Raw genomic sequence first — 19,095 nt, forward strand, 5'->3', positions numbered from 1 at the left:
ATATGTGTGTTTATGTGTATGTGTATGTGTTGCGGGGCTAAAACCCAGACCCCACACATGCTAAGCAATTGCTCCATTGTGTCCTGCATTCTTCTTTAATATCCTGCTTTATTGGATCAGTGAGATGGTGAATCAGGTAAAGGCCATTACCACCAAGGCTGAAGACCTGAGTTCAGTCCTCATGACGAAAGGAAAGAAACAACTCCTGAAAGTTGTCCTCTGACCACCCTCCACGTAAATAAAACTAAATAAATAAATGTGTTTTCTTTAAAGTGTAAAACATGCTTTATTGAGTTCTAATCTACATACCACATGATTCACCCCTTTGAAGAAGCACCCCTTGAAGACATTTAAGAATTTTAAATGTCTTAAAATCGATTTATTTTTATTTTATGTTTGAATGTTTTGCCTGCATGTATGTAAGATTGCCACATGAGTGCAATACCCACAGAGGCCTGAAGAAGGCACTGGATATCCTGAAACTGGAATTACAGAGGATCGTTGGCCTCCATGTGGGTCCTGGGATTTAGACTCAGGTCCTCTGCAAGGGCAACCAGTGTTCTTAACCGCTGAGCCCTCTCTGCAGCCCCTGAAGCACACAGCTCTACTAAAAGCTAGCATTGCAGCAAAGTGTGCAAGTGTGAGAGCCACTTCCCATTGCTATAACCAAATACCTGACAGAAGCAACCTAGGGGGGTTCTGCCTCATGGTTCTGGTGGCTTCCCATTCATCAAGGCGGCGAAGGTACAACAGCCCCATTCTTGTCTGATGGTCACATCCAGGCAGGCAGGGAGCAGACAGCAAGGCTGGAACCATGCGTGGCCTCTAACCTTCAAGGCCTATTCCCCAGTGCCCACATCTGACAGTTAGGCTTCAAGGTCGCACAACCTTCCAAAACAGCATCACCAGTTGGGGACCAAGTGCCTGTGCCTCAAACCATGAGCCTGTGTGGGACATTTCACACTCAAGCTGTAACAGTCATCATCACCCAATCTCATTTCAGAATGTGTTAGTTCTCTAAAACCCCACACTGATGGCAGGGTAGGGCTGAGACTCTAGCAGGCCACCTGAGGGGGCCTGTTGGGACTTTGTCGCCTGAGTTCTCTTAGGGTCCCTGCTCCTGGTGCTATTAGACAAACCATATAACACACCTTTATCTGAATTTTTCATAGTTTATATCCTAGGTAGAGAAATAGCATAAGTTACAAAGGCGAACGCCCAGTTCCATTCTGTGGCTCAGCAGCCTGCCATTCAAGATCGCTTCCGTGCCCTGCCCACAGTCTCCATCAGCTTTCCCCTATGCCTCATGGGCCCACAGTCTCTCCCCAAGTCAGTAAATGCCCCTCTCGCATCCACGTAGACGAGACATGGGGACCATTTTTCCCGCATGGATGCTGCCAGGATGGCGCCAACACTCCTCTATCCACCGCTAACTCCCCACAGCCAATTCTCCACAGCAGGCCCCGCCCCTTGGGGGAACAAATGTCCCTGGGGACACAGACTTCCATCGGGTGTAGGGGCTGAGATCTCAGTAGACCACTACTGAGGGAGTGCCTGTTCTGGCATCCCTCTGGCATAGGGACTGAGAACGCAGCAGACCGCCACCTGAGAGCACCTGGATCCTGGGTCCACGTGGTGTAGATGGAATCCCACTGAAATGTGCCAACAGCCCATGGAAAACTGACAATATAGAGACCCAAAAGTTCAGTGTCTTGACACAATAGGAGAAAGATCACGCGACACCGACCACCCCCTCCAAGGCTCAGGAGGTTGGCAGAAAGAGTGTAAGACCCAGAGGAAGGAGTGGAGCGTTAACTGGAAGTGTCCTCCAACCACTATGCCCGCAAGTTATAGTCACACCTCCTTCCCACACTCATTAAGGAATCAAGGGGGGAGTCAGTTACCCCTAAGTTAGTCAACCTTAATTGCATGTGGGGAGGGACTAGGGCTCTATGAGCCGAGAACGCCAGAAGGCCCCTCACCATTTTCTGTGACTGACGGGAAGTCACAGGATCTGTATTTGAGTGTGGACTTTCCAGTGCAGCCGTAAATGGGGGGTGCCCACTCCTCTGTAAATAAACTCCCATCCTATGCCCTGTTAAAAAAAAAAAAAAGAAGCCGGATGTGGTGGCGCACGGCAGATCTCTGTGAGTTCAAGGCCAGCCTGATCTACATAGTGAGTTCCAGGGCAGCTGGGGCTACAGGGGAACCTGTCTCAAAAAAAGAAAAAAAAGAAAATGATAGGTGTTTAGATAGATAGACAAGAGGGATCTGACTAGACCCCAGTGGATGGACTTGCACTGGGGAAGGTCTGGGGACACTGACTTGACACAGTAGGCCTTAACACCCAGGACAGAGTATGGGGGTTCCAGTGCAGGCGTGGTCTGTGGGAAGGTGCTGGTGGGGACGGGACTATAAAGATGATTCAGATTGTTTGAGATATTCTGTATGAAATAAAACAAGATTTAATAAAAACAAATTAAAAACAAACTCCACACTGATCAGCTGCCTCGTCTCATTGTCTGCCGCTCCTATCCTACCCAGCCTTGAGCAGCTGTGGATCTATATGGTCCGTCCAGCTTTGCCTGTCCAGCTATACATGTTCGAACTTCCCTCACCTGGGTGGTCCTGCCCTGGACTTCTCTCAAGTGGAGTATTTCCTTCCACAGAGAGGCCTGTGCTTGTACAGATGACTTTATTCCTGAGTCTCACTGTAGTGTTGGAATGAGAAATGCTCCCCTCTACACAGGCTCAAGCGTTTGATGCTGTGTAGGGAGGTCATGGAACCTCTTGAGCATGGCCTAGCTGGAGGATGCATGTCCCTGGAGGTGAGCTTTGAGCTTTCGTAGCCTGGCCCCACTTCTAGTCTGCACTCTTTGCTTGGTGGTTGCTGTTGAAGACGTGAGCTTTCAGCCTATTTGGTTGTCATGCCTCCCACTCCACTGCTACATCTCCCCACCACAATGGACTCTTATCCCTCTGGAACCATAAATCAAAATAAACTCTTTCTTCTGTAAGTTTCCTTGGTCATGGTGTTTTATCACAGCAACAGAAAAGCAGTCGATACATTAATGCTTTGCAGTCGCTGGGGTTTTGGTTGGAAGGTCAAGAGCTCCAGAAGGAATATGTTTGCAGGGCAGCCCGGTAGTGCATGCCTGTAAATCACAGCACTTGGGAGGCAGAGGCAGGAAGGTGAGCTCCAGACCAGCCAGGGCCACATAGTGAGACCCGTCTCAAAAACAACTAAGTGGCTGGGGAGATGGCTCAGTGGGTAAACTGCTTGCTGCACAAGCATAAGGGCTAAGTCCAGATTCCAGCACTAGGGCATGGTAGTGTGCACCTGTAATTCCAGCACCAGGGAGGCAGAGACAGGATCTCTGCAGCTCATTGGCAGCCAGCATAGCCCAACTGATGGGCTCCAGGCCCCTGTGAGAGACTCTGTCTCAAAAGAACAAGGTAAGGCCTAAAGAGATGGTTCAGCGGGTAAAAGCACTGGCTGTTCCTGCAGAAGACCTGGGTTCAAATCCCAGCATCCACATGGTGGCTAACAACTGTCAGTAACTCCAGTTCCAGGAAATCCGACGCCTTCTTCTGTCCTCCACAGGCACTGCATGACACAGGTGCATTTATGCACATGTAGACATTAACACATGCATAAAATAAAAATAAAAATAATAATAAAAGACCAAGGTAGATGCTTCCTGAGGAACAGCACCTGAGGTTGACCAGCAGCCTTCACAAGCACTGTGTGTGTGTGTGTGTGTGTGTGTGTGTGTGTGTGTGTATGTGTACATGTGTCTGAGAGCAACTGGAATCCCATCTTTAGCAGATTTCAAGCACAAAGCACATTATTGATGAACGAGGTCACTCCCTGTAGCTGTGAATTCATCTTATAAGTGAACCATTATGTCCTGTGACCTGCACCTCCATCTCTCCCACACCACAGCCCCTGTAACCATCATTCAGTGGTGAGGAAAGGGGTAGAGAATGGATAGGCAGTTCAAAGCAGGGACCCCCAAAACAACAGTTCCCAAAACATCCTTGTTTTCTAATCTACAGGCTATACAACAAAATGGAAAACAAAACTCCAGACATTAATCCCTTCAGGGGAAAAAGCTCAGAAACCAGATCTCTTGTTTTTCATGGTAAAAACAGGTACATCTAGTCCTTAGTTTCAGGGCATGTCCTAAATGACAGTAGGGTTACCTCTTCAAAGGGGAGAACGTAAGGATCTAAGGAAGTAAACAGGCTGGAGGGATGGCTCAGCGGTTAAGAGCACTGGCTCCTCTTTCAGAGGACCCAGGTTTGGTTCCCAGCACCCACATGGGGGCTAGCAACCATCTGTAACTCCAGTTTCAGGGGATCTGACACCCTCTTCTGACCTCCACAGGCATTGCATGACATGAGTGCATTTACATACATGCAGGCAATACACTCATACACATAAAATACAAAAATACCAATAAATAAAATATTTCTGAAAAAGAAGCAAACTGCCAGGCGTAGTGGCACACACCTTCAATCCCAGCACTCGGGAAGCAGAGGCAGGTGGATCTCTGTGAGTTCAAGGCCAGCCTGGTCTACAGAGTGAGTTACAGGACAGCTGGGGCTACAGGGAGATCCTGTCTCAAAAAGACCAAAAAAAAAGTCCCTGATGAGTAACAAAGGGGGCATGCTTCCTGCTTCTTCATCCGAGACAAAGATCTGGCAGGCTTTTTCTTGTGCCAGCAGGGTCCCTTTTCCAGCTGACCGGTCCAGACCAGTTTATGTAAGACCAAAGCCAGATCTGGCATATTTCCTTCGGCTTGGAGCCGTGGTCTATGGGCCCTCTCTTCTTTGAGTAATCCAAAATTAGGGGAGGGAACCTGCCCTATTCCAGCAAAAACACTTACAAGGCCAAGCCCTCCTGGGGACGTTCGGTTTTTCAGTCTCTGACTGCCCTCTCCGACAGTGGAAAGCTTCCCTCTCTGGGTGAGTGTGTGCGTCTTTAATGACGTTTATTCCTGCTGCTTTCTGCTGTGTCTGAGATTTTCCCTGTTTTTTCGTTCTTTAAAAACTATATTATTTTTATTTTATGTGTATGTGTGTATCGCCTTCATGTATGTGAGTGCACCCGTGTCATGCAATGCCTGCGGAGGACAGAAGAGGCCATCAAATTCCCTGGAACTGGAGTTTCCGACAGGTGTTAGCTGCCATGTGGATGCAGGGATTCAAACCCGGGTCTTTTGCAAGAACAGCCAGTGCTCTTAACCACTGAGCCATCTCTCCAGTCCCATATACATAAGGGGTTTTTGTTTTTTTCTTTTTGGTCTTTTTGCCACAGGGTCTCCCTGTAGCCCAGCTGTCCTGGAACTCACTGTGTAGACCAGGCTGGCCTTGAACTCACAGACATCCACCTGCCTCTGCCTCCCCAGTGCTGGGATTAAAGATGTGAGCCACCACGCCTGGCTGAGTTGGTTTTTTTGTTTGTTTGTTTTTTTATGATCAAATGTGTGAGTTTTCCTTTAATTGTCACCACTATTACATTTATTTTTGTGGTGCTGGAGATTGAATCCAGGATCTCTCATGCATGTAGGATGGAACGGCTCTATAACTGAGTCACACTCCACCACATAGTTGTTTTTTGTTTTTTGGTTTTTTTTTGGTCTTTTTGAGACAGGGTCTCTCTGTAGCCCCAGCTGGCCTGGAACTCACTTTGCAGACCAGGCTGGCCTTGAACTCATAGAGATCCACCTGCCTCTGGGATTAAAGGCGTGCACCACCATGCCTGGCATTTTTTAAAAAATATATTTTATTTTTATTTTATGTATATGAGTATATTGCCTGCATGTATGCAAGTGCACACCCTTGTTGTGCAAAGCCCACAGAAGTCAGAAGAGGGTGTGGAACCCCTGGAACTGGAGTTATGAATGGTTGTTAGCACCATGTGCGTGCCAGCCACTGCTCCTAACCGCCGAGCCGGCTCTCGAGGCCTTGTTACTGTTATTTTACAGTCTGCTTTTCTTGTCCTATTTGTGGAAGGTTTCAAGGATCCGGCATCGGCCAAAGCCTCTCCACAATGCTGCCTGCAGTCAGTTCCGGCCAGTGCTCAGTGCGCTGTGCAATTTGGTTCCATTTTCTAGGGATGTCCACAATGTCAGTATTCTTAACTGGCATTGGAGAAACTGCTGGAGAGATGGCTCAGCAGCTAAGAACACTGGCTGTTCTTGCAGAAGACCGGGGTTCGAATCCCAGCACCCACATGGCAGCTAACAACTGTTGTAACTCCAGTCCCAGGGGATCCGACCGCCTCTTCTGACCTCCAAGGGCACTGCACGACGTGGGTGCACTTACCTACACGGAGGCAATACACGCATACACATAAAATAAAAATAATAAAATTAAAAGAAAAACTTTAAGAAGGAAAACAGTGGATGCCAGGTGGGGTCTGGTTGGTGGCGGGTGCGCAGGGAAACTTGCCTGATTTTCCTGAACTGTTGCAGGGATTCAAAATGAGCTGTATGTTTCACACCACTCTAGAAACGCCCCACACATTAAATACGTTGAAAACAAGGGTATCCGTATCACAAGGGCGATATCATAAAAGTAATGGCGCAATGGTGCTGACAGTCACTGCACAAAAGGAATCCGAAAGGACTGAGGGAGTGGCTCAGAGAAGGGTTAGCATGCCCAAGGCCGTGGGTTCGATTCCCAGACCAGACTATAAAGGGTCAGCCCTAACAAACATAAAAAGGCAAAATGACAGGGCCTAGGCCAGGGACGGTGCCCTACAGCTGCCCTCCAACCACCCCCAGCAACTCCTCCTCCCTCTCCTCTTCGGCCGCCCCTCCTCTTGCCCCTCCTCCTCCCCAGCTCCTTCCCCCAATCTCGTCGCCTCACTCCGCGTGCTCCCGCTCCCCTCCAGTCTCCCTAGATGCTCCTCCCGCGCTCTCACCCCACTCTCTAACGCCGGGTCTTCCCCAGGCTCCTCCCCCTCGCCTGGGCTTTTCCTCCAGTGAATCCCTCCCTTTTCCCGCCCCCAACACGCCCCTTCCTCTTTCCCTCTCCTCCTCCCTCTCCACGGCTCTTCCTCCTCCTCCCTGGCTTCTCCCCTCCCCTCTTCCTCCTCCCCCGACCCCCTCGGGCTCCACTGCTTGAAATATGGGTTCCTCCTTTCTCCTCCACCTCCAGCCCCACCCCTTTTCCTCTCCCCCCTCCCCTCGCCTCCTCCGGCTCCTCCCTGTCCCTCTCCCCTCGCCTCCTCCGGCTCTTACTCCTCCCTCTCCCCTTCACCTCCTCCGGCTCCTCCCCTTCCCCTCCCCTCGCCTCCTCCGGCTCTTCCTCCTCCCTCCCCCCTTCCCCTCCTCCGGCTCCTCCCCTCCCCCTCCCCTCGCCTCCTCCGGCTCTTCCTCCTCCCTCCCCCCTTCCCCTCCTCCGGCTCCTCCCCTCCCCCTCCCCTCGCCTCCTCCGGCTCTTCCTCCTCCCTCCCCCCTTCCCCTCCTCCGGCTCCTCCCCTCCCCCTCCCCTCGCCTCCTCCGGCTCTTCCTCCTCCCTCCCCCCTTCCCCTCCTCCGGCTCCTCCCCTCCCCCTCCCCTCGCCTCCTCCGGCTCTTCCTCCTCCCTCCCCCCTTCCCCTCCTCCGGCTCCTCCCCTCCCCCTCCCCTCGCCTCCTCCGGCTCTTCCTCCTCCCTCCCCCCTTCCCCTCCTCCGGCTCCTCCCCTCCCCCTCCCCTCGCCTCCTCCGGCTCCTCCCCTCCCCCCTCCCCTCCCCTCCTCCCGCTCCCCCCCCTCCCCCAGGACTGCCCCTCCTCTCCCGCTGGGTCCTGGGCCCCACCCCGCCCCACAGAGCGCCGAGCGCTCGAACTACGCACGCACACACGCACGCACGCCCTCCGCGCTCGGCTCGCCGTGCCTGCGGCGCTGCCATGGAGACGTGGCCGCGGCCTCCGGACCCCGCCCTGGCCCGGGAGCCCCTGCGTCACCCGGCCCACTGGTGTCCGCGGCCATCGCGAGGCCCACGCCGGCGCTCCACTGGGCTCCGGCCCGGGCCTCCCCGGTGGCGGGGCGCACGCGGGGTCCGCGCCCCACTCCGGACCCGACGGCCCGTTCCCTCTGCAGCATCAGCCCCGGGAAGAGTGGAGGCCCGGCCACGAGAAGGGACCTGATCCGGCGGAGTCCAGATCCCCACGGTGCTCCGAGCGGCGTGGACAGGTCAGCGCCGGCTGCGCCGAGCTTCCCTGGCCTGTCCCCCCGCGGGATGCGCCTTCCCCGGGGACGCTGCGGGCATCCCAGGCCCGGCGCTGTGGGAGTCACGGTGCGCGCCCGCCGGGACCCCCGGGAGCGGGGCGGGGTCTGTCCACGCTGCCCAGCCCCGGCACGCAGGGCGGGGGGCGCAGCACCCGCTTGCTGCCTGGAATGGCTCTCCCGGGGCCTCAGAGTGCGCCTGCGGGTCCCCTGCGCCCCTGAGGATCTCGCCTGCAGGGAGTCTGAGTTCCCCACTTCCACGCGTAAGTTGAGCAAGGATTCCTGAAACCACGCCAGCAAGGCTGCCGGCCAGTTAACCGTGCAAAGCGGGTGTGCGTGGGCCCAGCGGGGTGTGCGGGGGCTGGGGCATGAGTGGCCGGCCCCCCCTGGCAGAGAAGGCCCTGTCAGAACGCTATGCCCGCCTCCGGTACCGGGACACGTCCCTGCTCGTCTGGCAGCAGCAGCAGCAGCAGCTGGAATCTGTACCGCCTGGTACTTACCTGAGCAGGAGCCGGAGCATGTGGTATTCTCAGTATGGAAACCAGGCCATCTTAGTCCGGGACAAAAACCAGCTTGGGGTGTCCCGGGACACAGGCCAGTCTAAGTTTTGCACAGTTATGTAATTCCAGTGTGAAGACCAGCCACACTCCTATTCGGCCTTCTTCAGGCTGTGGCTGCGAGACACCGAGATACCGGAATAGCTACCGAGAAGCCCCGCACAGCACAGCCTGGGCTCAGGCACCGTTCATGCTCAGGCGTGGGACATGTTACCTTTCCCAACAAGTGCAGCTGAGGCCCCCAGCCCACGAGTGCTTCCTGTGGACTGATGAAGAATGGGCCAGGTCCAGAATAAAAAGACTTTCTACACTGATCTATCTGCACTGTAGTGACCGATGATGACAGTGCCATTTGCTGGTGGTGGCATCCCAGTGGGAGTTCTGCTGCCCCTGCTCCATGAGTCTTAGTGACCAACGTAATCTACATGCTTCGTGGCAGTATCCGAACTGGCCTCTGAACATGGGCTTGGGGGTAGGTATGTCCTAAACATTGTAAGGAAAACCCCCAATTTAAAATTCCACACAAACTACCCTGAGTGATCGCAAACCTAGTCATGTGTGGGAAAGGACAGGTTCTGATCAGGAGCATCAACGATCGTTCAGGCTGAGACTGCCCACATTTAGGGTCTCTCATGTCCCACCCGTGTGAAAGGGGGACTTTTTGGTGTAATTAAGGTCTGAGGAGCTATGCAGATGTGGAGATGTGTTTCCTTAAAGCCGAGTTTTCTAAATAAACATCCTTTAGGACTCTTTTTTTCTTTAAGTATTTTGTTTTTTTTTTTATGTGCATGAGTGTATTGCCTGCGTGTAAGTGCATCTGTGTTGTGCAGTGCCTGTGGAGGTCAGAAGAGGGTGTTGGATCCCCTAGAACCGGACTTACAGAAGGCTGTGATATGCCACGTGGGTGCTGCAAACTAAACCCAGGTTCTCTGCAAGAAAAGTGCTTACAGCAGCTGCGCCATCTCTCCAGCCCCTCACGCAATGTCATTGTGTGTAATGCCTTACTTGGCTTTCCGAATTAAACTAATGGGCTAACAGCCCCAGTAAGGACATAGAAAAGCAATCGGCAGGCCCTCCCTCAAAACAGCTGCTGTCAGCAGGCACACATGGCCTCTGACTTGGCAGTGTGCATTCAAAGTCATGCGCTGCTCCGATATCACCCGTCGCACACTGCGCTCTGCCCATCTCTGTACGCACCAGGCATTAACTCTGCCTGTAACAGCCAACAGGCAGCTGTCCCTGGCACAGTGATGGCGTCAGGCTCATCATCTGTGCAGAGCAGGTCTTATCACGGCTGTGCTCACTGTACAGTTCTCTTTACAGCTGTGCAAATCTGTTAGCAAATGTGCTAGAATTAGAACCGTTGGGACGCACTGTATTCCTCAAATGCTGTGTCCAGCCAGACCGGCTAGGGCCTCCTGAGAGGCGCCTGGGTTTTTTGGCTCACTGGTACCACCTCAGGTCAGAGGGGTTTAGGGTGGACTTCTGAAGTTCCTGGGGGCAGATGGCAAGGGGACCCTCTGTGGTGAGGGTTGGCCTGACCTGGGGCCTAGCACTTGGGACCTGTTCCAAGTCCATTCGATGTAGCATCTTTCAGTTTGATCAAGGAGAACAAACTTTCAGACTTACCCGGTCTTGTCTACCCCCTGCTTACCACCTCAGCCCAGCCCAAGATGGACTTCTGTCTCTACTACACAGCACTAACAGGGTTTGAAGTCGCAGGCCGTGCTGAAGAGGACAAGCACTTTCAGACTGCAGGGGCTAGCAGGTGTGGGTAGCAAGCTGGTACCATCCCTTCAGGACACTGGGAAGCCACTAAGCTGCTTAGACCTCAGGAAAATACCATCTGTGCTAGGAGGGCAGGCCAGCGCTGGAGACGACTGGTCTGATGCAAAGGGTTAGCATCAGCAGGGGTGATAAGAAGCAGTATGACCCACTCTGGATGGGGTAGGCATAGTTCCAAGCATAAGACCCAAAACGGACTTCCTCCCCAGGCCTGGTGCCAATGACTATAGACATTTGGAAAACGGCATTAGAGTCCCTGGACACCTCGGGCCCTGTTCCTTCTTCACTGTGCCCAAGGCCTGCTGTGAGTAGTGCAGGCCCCTTGTGTATTCCCACGCTGATGCCCGCGGGGCCTGCACCCCTGGGGTCAGCTGGCAGACCGCAGCAAGGAGGGTACAGGCATGAGGTGAGGCCGACGAAGGAGAAGCTGGCCTCTGGGAAGGCAGCCCGTCCAGGAGAGGCCTGTGAAGGGAGGGGTGCGCTCAGCAAGATCGTGCAGAACCCATGGGGCCCTGGCATCGAGTCTCTTGCTGTTGTTGAGACAGGGCCTCACTCTCCCTATCTAGCACTGGCTGGCTTTGGAGAATGGACGGCAGTCCCAGCTGCCTGAGCCTCTGAAGGCTGGGACAGGTGTGTGGCACATTTGGCTTGCAGTGGTTTTTGAAACTCTTTTTGGATGTTTTGTGTGTAAGCAGGGGAGCTTGTCACGTGGCCCTGACCAGAGGCACCGCAGCAGAGAGTAGAACACGGATATAGTTTTGTTTGTTTTTTTTCCTTGTTTTTATTATGAAAACAAAACAAACGCCCCGGGAGAAGGGTCCATGATTACCAGAGTACTTTCTATCATTTTTTTTTTTTTTTTTACTCTGTGGTGTTGAGGCCGGCATTGCAAAAAACAAGCTAAAACTACTTACATTGGACTCATTCTCATTAACTGACATTTACAGGAATATACTAGAAACGGCACTAAAAAGTTTAAGAAAAGTTACGGGAGACTTGCATGCACATCATACAGAAAAGTAACATTTTAAATATAAAAAAAAGAAAAACTTCTGGAAGCATTATGCCAGTATCAGGGGACGGTGATAAACGGGGTGACCCATCTGACAATGGACATTGTATTTCCCAACTGACTATAAAAGGTTCGACAACTGTAAAAGAACAAAACCAAGGGGGGCGACCACAGAAGAAAACGTGTCTTCAGTCAGTAAGCAAGCTGGGGACCCAGCGAGGAGGGCTGGACACCAAAACCCGCGCCTCAGCCTCCAAGACTGCAAAGTGCCCACCGGTCCCTGCACGTGACCCTCTACCCCTGCTCCTTCCCCACAAGGAAGCCTTCGGACAGCTGCCCTCTGTCTCTGCACAGGACAGAGTCCCTGCAGCCTTCCCCACCCAGAAGAAGGGGATGGCAGTCACCCCACAGCCTGACATCCGGGAGGATGAGGGAGCTGCCGGCCCTCCAGAACGCTGAAGAGAAACAGTTTAAGTCTGGACAGAAAGCCTTTTAAAAAGGAAGAGCCCCAATGACGGGGCTGGATGGAGGGAGCTCAGACCTCGGGAGCCAGCAGACCCTCCACTCGGCGGTCAGCCCCGCACACAACAGGGCTGCTGCTCCAGGGCCCGGTGCTCCTTGCCCGACAGCTCACAAAGGCAGGCAACACTCACGGTCCTGGGGACCCACCCGGGAGCCGTGCCTTGCCTAGGTGTGCCATCTAGGCTGTCATGGAGGGCCACCGTCAAGACCCTGTGTAAAGACCTGTCAGTTTCATCCTGTTAATTTCTTAAAGTCACAATTTAAATATTCTGTTAAAGATCTGTTTAGAAAATACCTTTGAAAAACAAGACTAACTTTAAAAAAATGGAACCTTAAAATCCACTTTTTTATTTAAACAAAACTGACTTACATGTTTAAAGAGCTGGCTGAGAACTCACCAGGCATCTAGGAACGTAGCCTGTCGGCCATTTCCTCTGAAACTCAACACCAGTTTTAGAGCCTGTCGGTCTGTGAGGGCTGGTGGAATCAGAATTGACCTTCGGAATTTTAAGCACCCCCTCCCTCATGCAGGGACACTGGCCAAGAGCGACTGACTCCCTAGCTCTACCTAGAAGCCCAGAAGTGGGACCCATGGACAGAACAGCTCACGGCTCCCCACCTGGCTCTCTCGTGGCAGTGGAGAAGAACCACCTGCCTTAATTGTGTCTGAGCTAACTGGAAATTACTAAGCAGGAACCACTGTGATCTTCAGGGCCACCTCTGCCCCTGCCCAGACCTCTAGAAGCTGGAGGCCCCAGTGCTCACAGGCCTGGGAGGTTGGCCTGCGTGTGCCCCTGCTGAGGCTGCAATGCTTAGAGCCAAATTTGCAGGCCAATCCTGCACTCAGCAGCCTCAGAAAAAAAAAAAAAGCCAAAATAAAAACCAAACAAAAACCTGAACAGAACTTTCTGTTAAACTCTGTATATTATTACTTTTTACAATAGAAAATCAAAGTCAAGGTCTTGGCTACTATACATTTTCTTTTCTCTCGGCTTACAAAGCTTATGTTAAAGAACTGAGGTTCCCTAAGTTGATTTCTTTTAAAGAGACCAGAAATGAACACAGAAGAACTGAACAGACAACACAGAAATGAAGTCACAGCCGAAGGTTGTCTGCGTCTCAAAGTCCCCGAATTAGATATATTTATATATATATGTATATATTTTTTAAAAAGCCAAAAAGCCCAAGGAGCACAGATGGATGAGCACCGGACGGGCATGCCGCCACAGGACCAGTCCCCTAGCTGCAGACGGGCCAGGTCCGACCTCCTCCCTCGGGACTGGCCTCCTCTGCAGGCCGGGCCTTCTCGCCGCTGCAGGCCTGCAACACTGCTGCATCTCTTAATGCACTTCTTTATGGTTGTTTTTCTTTTTTTTTCTTTTTTTAAAAAAAATGACCAATGATGTTAATAAATAAAGTATTTATATATACATGAAACTGAGGATGTGGTTCCAGAGCGTGAGGCGGCAGCCGGGCAGGGCATCGCTAGCAGGGTGGGGCACGCTGGCCTGGACTTCTGTAGAAAATCGATGAACTTACAAAAAAGGTTTTTTTGTTTGTTTTAATTTTCTTTTTCTCCTTAAGTTGAGGTAAAAGTTTCAGTGTTCAGAAACCTGCACGCCTTCCACACAGCGAGAACTCGGCTCCCGCTTCCTCCAAGCCCAATCCAGAGGTGCAAGGCTCTGGTCTGCGGCTACAGCTGCGGCTCAGCCTGGTTCCCATGGGCTGCCACATCTGGCCTCAGCCTCTGTGCAGAGGTGGCCTGCTGGTGAGTGTCCATCTAACAGCTTTCACACACAGTACCCATTCCAGAGAAATATTCTTGAGAATCTTCCAAGTCACAGGCCAGGCAGAGCGTAAGGAAGGTGAGGCAGGTCCCCCGCCTCACACCTCGTCTAGGGTCATCGGGTCAGCATCCCAAGTGGAGCCTCCAAGCCGCCACTCGGACTCGCAGAGACTCCCGCAGAGCTCGGCCCTCTGCCCTGCCGAAGCGCAGCTGGAAGAGATCTAACACTGAAGGAAAGGAAACGTGCACACCATGAACAGAAGTAGGATGTCAGCCACAGGAGCGGCGCCACAGGCTCGGCTGGGCCACGTCCACGTCCCGCTCACTCTTTCGCTCACTCGGAGTCGCTGCTGTCGGAGCTGGAGCCGCTGGAGCTGCTGCTGGCCGACTCCGAGGAGCTGCTGCTGCTGAGCCGAGACGCGCCCCCCGAGGGCGCCGAGCCGGACTTCTCTGCAGGGACACGTGGGAGAGGGCTCGCTGGGCCACCGACAGTGACAAGCTGCACACCACCCCCGCTGCGACCCAGAGGTCTACTCAACACTTGTGAAAGGAACTGACAGCCGCCACCTCCACCTGCCCGAGGGAGACGCCAAGCACAGCTTATGGAGCTGCGGCCGCGCGGGCCCAACACAGCATCCAGTAGCCACTCACCGACCCTCCTGGGCACATACCGCCACAGACCCCGAGGCGCTAGGATCACCGGTCTGCCTCAAACGATACCAGGAAGATGGAACCCACAAAGCCACAGCAATCAGTGGGCACACAATTAAATCTAGGTGGGGACCCCCCCAACCACCCCCCCACTGCCTAAACTCAGCTGTTCTGAGGAGACAGGGTGGGGGGGGTACCTCTGTAGCCAGCTCCTGAGGCAGTCACAAGAAAAAAGGTCTTAAAGGACCCAGAAAAAGGAGTTAAAACACGTGCTCACTTCAGTCTGGTGCACCCCAATCTCTGGTCAGGGCTTGGGGCCACAGATTGCCCACCCTGACAACTGAGCTCTCTCCAGGAGCCCATCTGCATGGGCCTTCAGGAACCAACACTCACACACACACACACACACACACACGCGGGGGCCCAGAAGACCACACACACACACACACACACGCGGGGGCCCAGAAGACCACACACACACACACACACACGCGGGGGCCCAGAAGACCACACACACACACACACACACGCGGGGGCCCAGAAGACCACACACACACACACACACACGCGGGGGCCCAGAAGACCACACACACACACACACACACGCGGGGGCCCAGAAGACCACACACACACACACACACACGCGGGGGCCCAGAAGACCACACACACACACACACACACGCGGGGGCCCAGAAGACCACACACACACACACACACACGCGGGGGCCCAGAAGACCACACACACACACACACACACGCGGGGGCCCAGAAGACCACACACACACACACACACACGCGGGGGCCCAGAAGACCACACACACACACACACACACGCGGGGGCCCAGAAGACCACACACACACACACACACACGCGGGGGCCCAGAAGACCACACACACACACACACACACGCGGGGGCCCAGAAGACCACACACACACACACACACACGCGGGGGCCCAGAAGACCACACACACACACACACACACGCGGGGGCCCAGAAGACCACACACACACACACACACACGCGGGGGCCCAGAAGACCACACACACACACACACACACCCACACACTCACACACACACACACACACACACACGCACACACACACGCACACACACGCATGGGCCTTCAGGAACCAACACACACACACACACACACACACACACACACACACACGCACGCACGCACGCATGGACCTTCAGGAACCCTTATGCACACCCCCCACCCACACACCCCAGCTTCTGCACCACCCGAGGGCCAAGGAGGAGGCTCCCCAGACACAGGTAAAGCTAAGAGGTGTAAGGAGTTTGAACACCCTCCTGGCCCTTGCAACTGCTGACCTGACACCAGCAGGCCTGGACTGTACCTTTCTTGGCAGGCTTCTTGCTGTTCAGCTGTCCGCTGACATCCTGCAGCCGCTTCTCCAGCTCCTTCTTCTTCTCCTGAGCTAGCTCCTCCTTCGATTTGGATACCTGCTTCTTCCCGCTTGTGGCTGTGAGGACGGGTGAGGCAACGACATTCCCTTGCAGCTACCCCAAGAGCCAGGGTCATCCAGGCGGCTGAAGCCATAGCCCCACACACTGGTACATGCAGCGCCTGCCTCCTTTCCTGGCTAATGTGTCTACAGTGTGGATCCGTCCTCAGATCCCCGATTGACAGGAAACCCTGGGGTGACTTGGCGCCACCACTACCGCATCTACTGACTCCTTGACACATACCCTCATCTTTACATGGAGCCTGGACCACCCCACTGACCAGCAGGTACACAGAGGGCATGGCTTGGCCTCTGTTCCCATGGGAAGGGGATGCACAGCTTGATGCACAGACCCTCGGACCCAGTCTTCTCTCAGTATAACTGCTGCTCCCCTTCTGCCTGAGCCTCCCTCAGAGACGGACAAGGTTTGAGAGCTCATCCCCACCACCACATTCGTCCATCTCCAAGTCAGTCCATCTGAGGAAGGAAGCTGCCTGCCCCAGACTGAGGGAAGATCAAGTGCACTTGAACAGCCACAAACAGGTCGGCAGGAGCCTCACCAGCCCTGAACAGTGATGAGCTGCCTTGGGCCTGCCCTCCCTCCCAGCCTGCACCTGCAACCCCAGGTTACTGTCTGGTGAAACCACTGAATTCCAGGGGCACTTTAGCCAGTGTCGGAGTCCATCCTGTAGTGGTTCTGGACACCTGACCAGTCAAGAGGGCTTGATTCTTCCCTAGCCAAGGCCTCAGCTGGAGGGGCCCTGATGGGACCTGAACGGATAGGCCAGGGCCAGCCTGAGGTCCTGCTTTCTACAGGCAGATTAAGACCAGGTTAGTCATCTTCCCTGCCTGAGAGCAGGGGTAGGGGTGGGGGTTGCCCTGGCTGACGCGACCTGTGTCCTCTGGGCCTGCAGCAGGCAGGCAGGCTTCAAGAAGGCTTGGAGAGCAAGGTAGATGTGGACCCAGTGCCCTCCCCCAGGGCCTGCAAGATGCGGGGACAGGAAGGCCGCAGCAACTTGCGGACAACTTACAGAACGGTTTCCTTTGCTTTTTCTGTAAACAAGACTTGACGTATCTCTCCAGTTCCCGCAGCGTGGTAGGTTTCAGGGTCTCAAAGTCAATCTCAATCTCATCGGGGTTCGAGTCCCTGAGCGAGGGCTCCCGGGACTGGATGATGTGCACCACGCGGCCTAGCTTCTCGCCGGGCAGCCGGTTGATATCCAGGCTTAGTTGGCGCTTTTCATCATAGCTCATGGGCAGGCCCTCCTCCTCCTCTTCTGAGTCATAGGATGCAGATGCCTGCTTGCTCCCCTTCTTCAGCTGTCTGAAGCAGAAGACGGGGCGCCACAGGGCACTGAGTCCCTGTCTACCAATCCTGCCTCCCTCTTTCTTCTCCACCACAGACCGCTCTCTTCCCAAGGGGTGCAACCAAGGTTCGTCAGACTCCTCAAGAGCTGGGAAGACTGAGTCTAGACCCTGAGACTGACCGTATCTAGTCTGCCCGCTAGGGTGGGGGAAGGCCCTGCTTCAGAACAGCCGCTCCCAGCCCAGACCCTTGTCAGGAACCACCTCTCAAACTCAACAGGTCAAAAATGGAAGTCCACATTCAGATGCCCCAGAAGGCAGCATTAGAGGAAAAATCAGGGGCAGAGAGTAAGGATGCGGCAGATGAAACACAGGCTCTCAGTAATCACACTAACTGTAAGCAGCTAATATGCCAAGTAAGAGCGAAAGACAGATGGTCATGTGCGATCAGGGAAAGACCCAAGTTCCTGACCCACTTTAGTGACACAGGTATATTAAAAGGAAGAACATGGGAAGACTATGCCACTCTAGACCAAAGAAACCCTTAGCACTCGGAAGACAGGACAGAGGGCCACAAATTCAGGACCAGCCTGGACCACATAGGGAGTCTCTACCTCCAAAAGGGGTGGTGGACAGGCAGAAAGGGTAAGAAAGCAGGCTGGAATGGTTACATCCGTTTCCTACAAAGACGGACTCAGGGCTGCTGAGACGGCCCAGTGGGTGAAGGCATGCGCCACCAAGGCCAATAACTGCAGTTTGAACCCTGGGAGCCACATGGTGGAAGGAGAAGCCAACCCTACAAGCTGTCCTTTAACCTCCATATGTGCGCGCATGCGCGCACACACACACACAAGTAAATATATGTATTAATAATAACTTTTAGAAAAAAACACAGCTGGAGGAAGGGAAATGGTCAAAAGTGCTGGCTACTCTTACAAAGGACCTGGATTCAGTTTCCAACATCCACATGGCAGCTCACGACTGTTTGCAACTTCAGTTCTAAGAGATCCAGCGCCCTCTTCTGGCCTCCACAGGCGCCAGCATATGCGTGGTGCACATAAACGCATACAAGCACAAACATACACATAAAAATAAATAAAAACTTAAAAAAAAACAGTTAAGTATGGAGGTATACACTTTAACCCCAGGACTCAGGACTCAGAGGCAGGCAGAGAGATCTCTGTGAGTTCAAGGCCAGCCTAGTCTACATAGTGAGTTCCAGCCAGCCAGAGCTACAAAGTGAGACTGTCTCAAAATTAAATTAAATTTAAAAAGGCTTCAGATTGAGGAATGTTATAAGGAAGAAAGGCAGTGGATGTCGGCAAAGAGACTCCACCACATGTCAAACTGAAGATGAAGATACCTCAGTACTAAAGACGTACAGGCATTAAAGTCGGGCCACAAGTGCACAGAGCAAAAATGGACAGAGCTAAAGGAAGGCAGGAAGTTGTCATGGCCAAAGGTCTCACAACTCTTTTCTTCTTTAAGTAAATTTGATCTTAAATTTAATTAAATTTGGCCCTTTTTTTAAAGTTTTTTTCTGGGGGGACGACAGGGTCTCACTATGCAACACTGGCTGGCCTGGAACTTGCTATGTAGACCAGATCAGCATCAAACTCGGAGCTCTGCCTGCCTCTGCTGGGGTTAAAGGTGTGTACCACCACACCTGGCCTCTAAATTTGGTCTTTTTGTGTATCTGATCTATTTATTTTTGTGTATATATATATATATATATATATATATACATACATATATACATATATATACATAACATATAAAATGT

At 53.2% G+C, this 19,095-nt stretch overlaps 2 protein-coding genes across 4 annotated transcripts in view; one reads left to right on the forward strand and one right to left on the reverse strand.

Moving 5' to 3' along the window:
* The first annotated feature begins 7,947 nt into the window (after nt 1-7,947).
* Brd3os (BRD3 opposite strand) lies at nt 7,948-9,541 on the forward strand. Its single transcript, XM_029568723.1, has one exon. The coding sequence runs from the start codon at nt 8,590-8,592 to the stop codon at nt 8,842-8,844; it is 255 nt and encodes an 84-aa protein (XP_029424583.1). The 5' UTR covers nt 7,948-8,589; the 3' UTR covers nt 8,845-9,541.
* A 1,826-nt stretch (nt 9,542-11,367) lies between these two features.
* Brd3 (bromodomain containing 3) overlaps nt 11,368-19,095 on the reverse strand; it is a 32,693-nt gene continuing 24,965 nt past the window's right edge. For all 3 annotated transcript variants that reach the window (XM_008843923.3, XM_029568721.1, XM_029568722.1), the window contains exons 10-12: nt 17,039-17,331; nt 15,900-16,025; nt 11,368-14,333 (exon numbers count right to left, since the gene is read on the reverse strand). In XM_008843923.3, the coding sequence (XP_008842145.1) occupies nt 14,218-14,333; nt 15,900-16,025; nt 17,039-17,331 (535 nt within the window). In that variant the 3' untranslated portion in view covers nt 11,368-14,217. The remainder of the gene's footprint in view (nt 14,334-15,899; nt 16,026-17,038; nt 17,332-19,095) is intronic.

The sequence above is a fragment of the Nannospalax galili genome, unplaced genomic scaffold (assembly GCF_000622305.1).
Source record: "Nannospalax galili isolate Female #2095 unplaced genomic scaffold, S.galili_v1.0 scaffold300, whole genome shotgun sequence".
Classification (NCBI taxonomy): Eukaryota; Metazoa; Chordata; class Mammalia; order Rodentia; family Spalacidae; genus Nannospalax; species Nannospalax galili.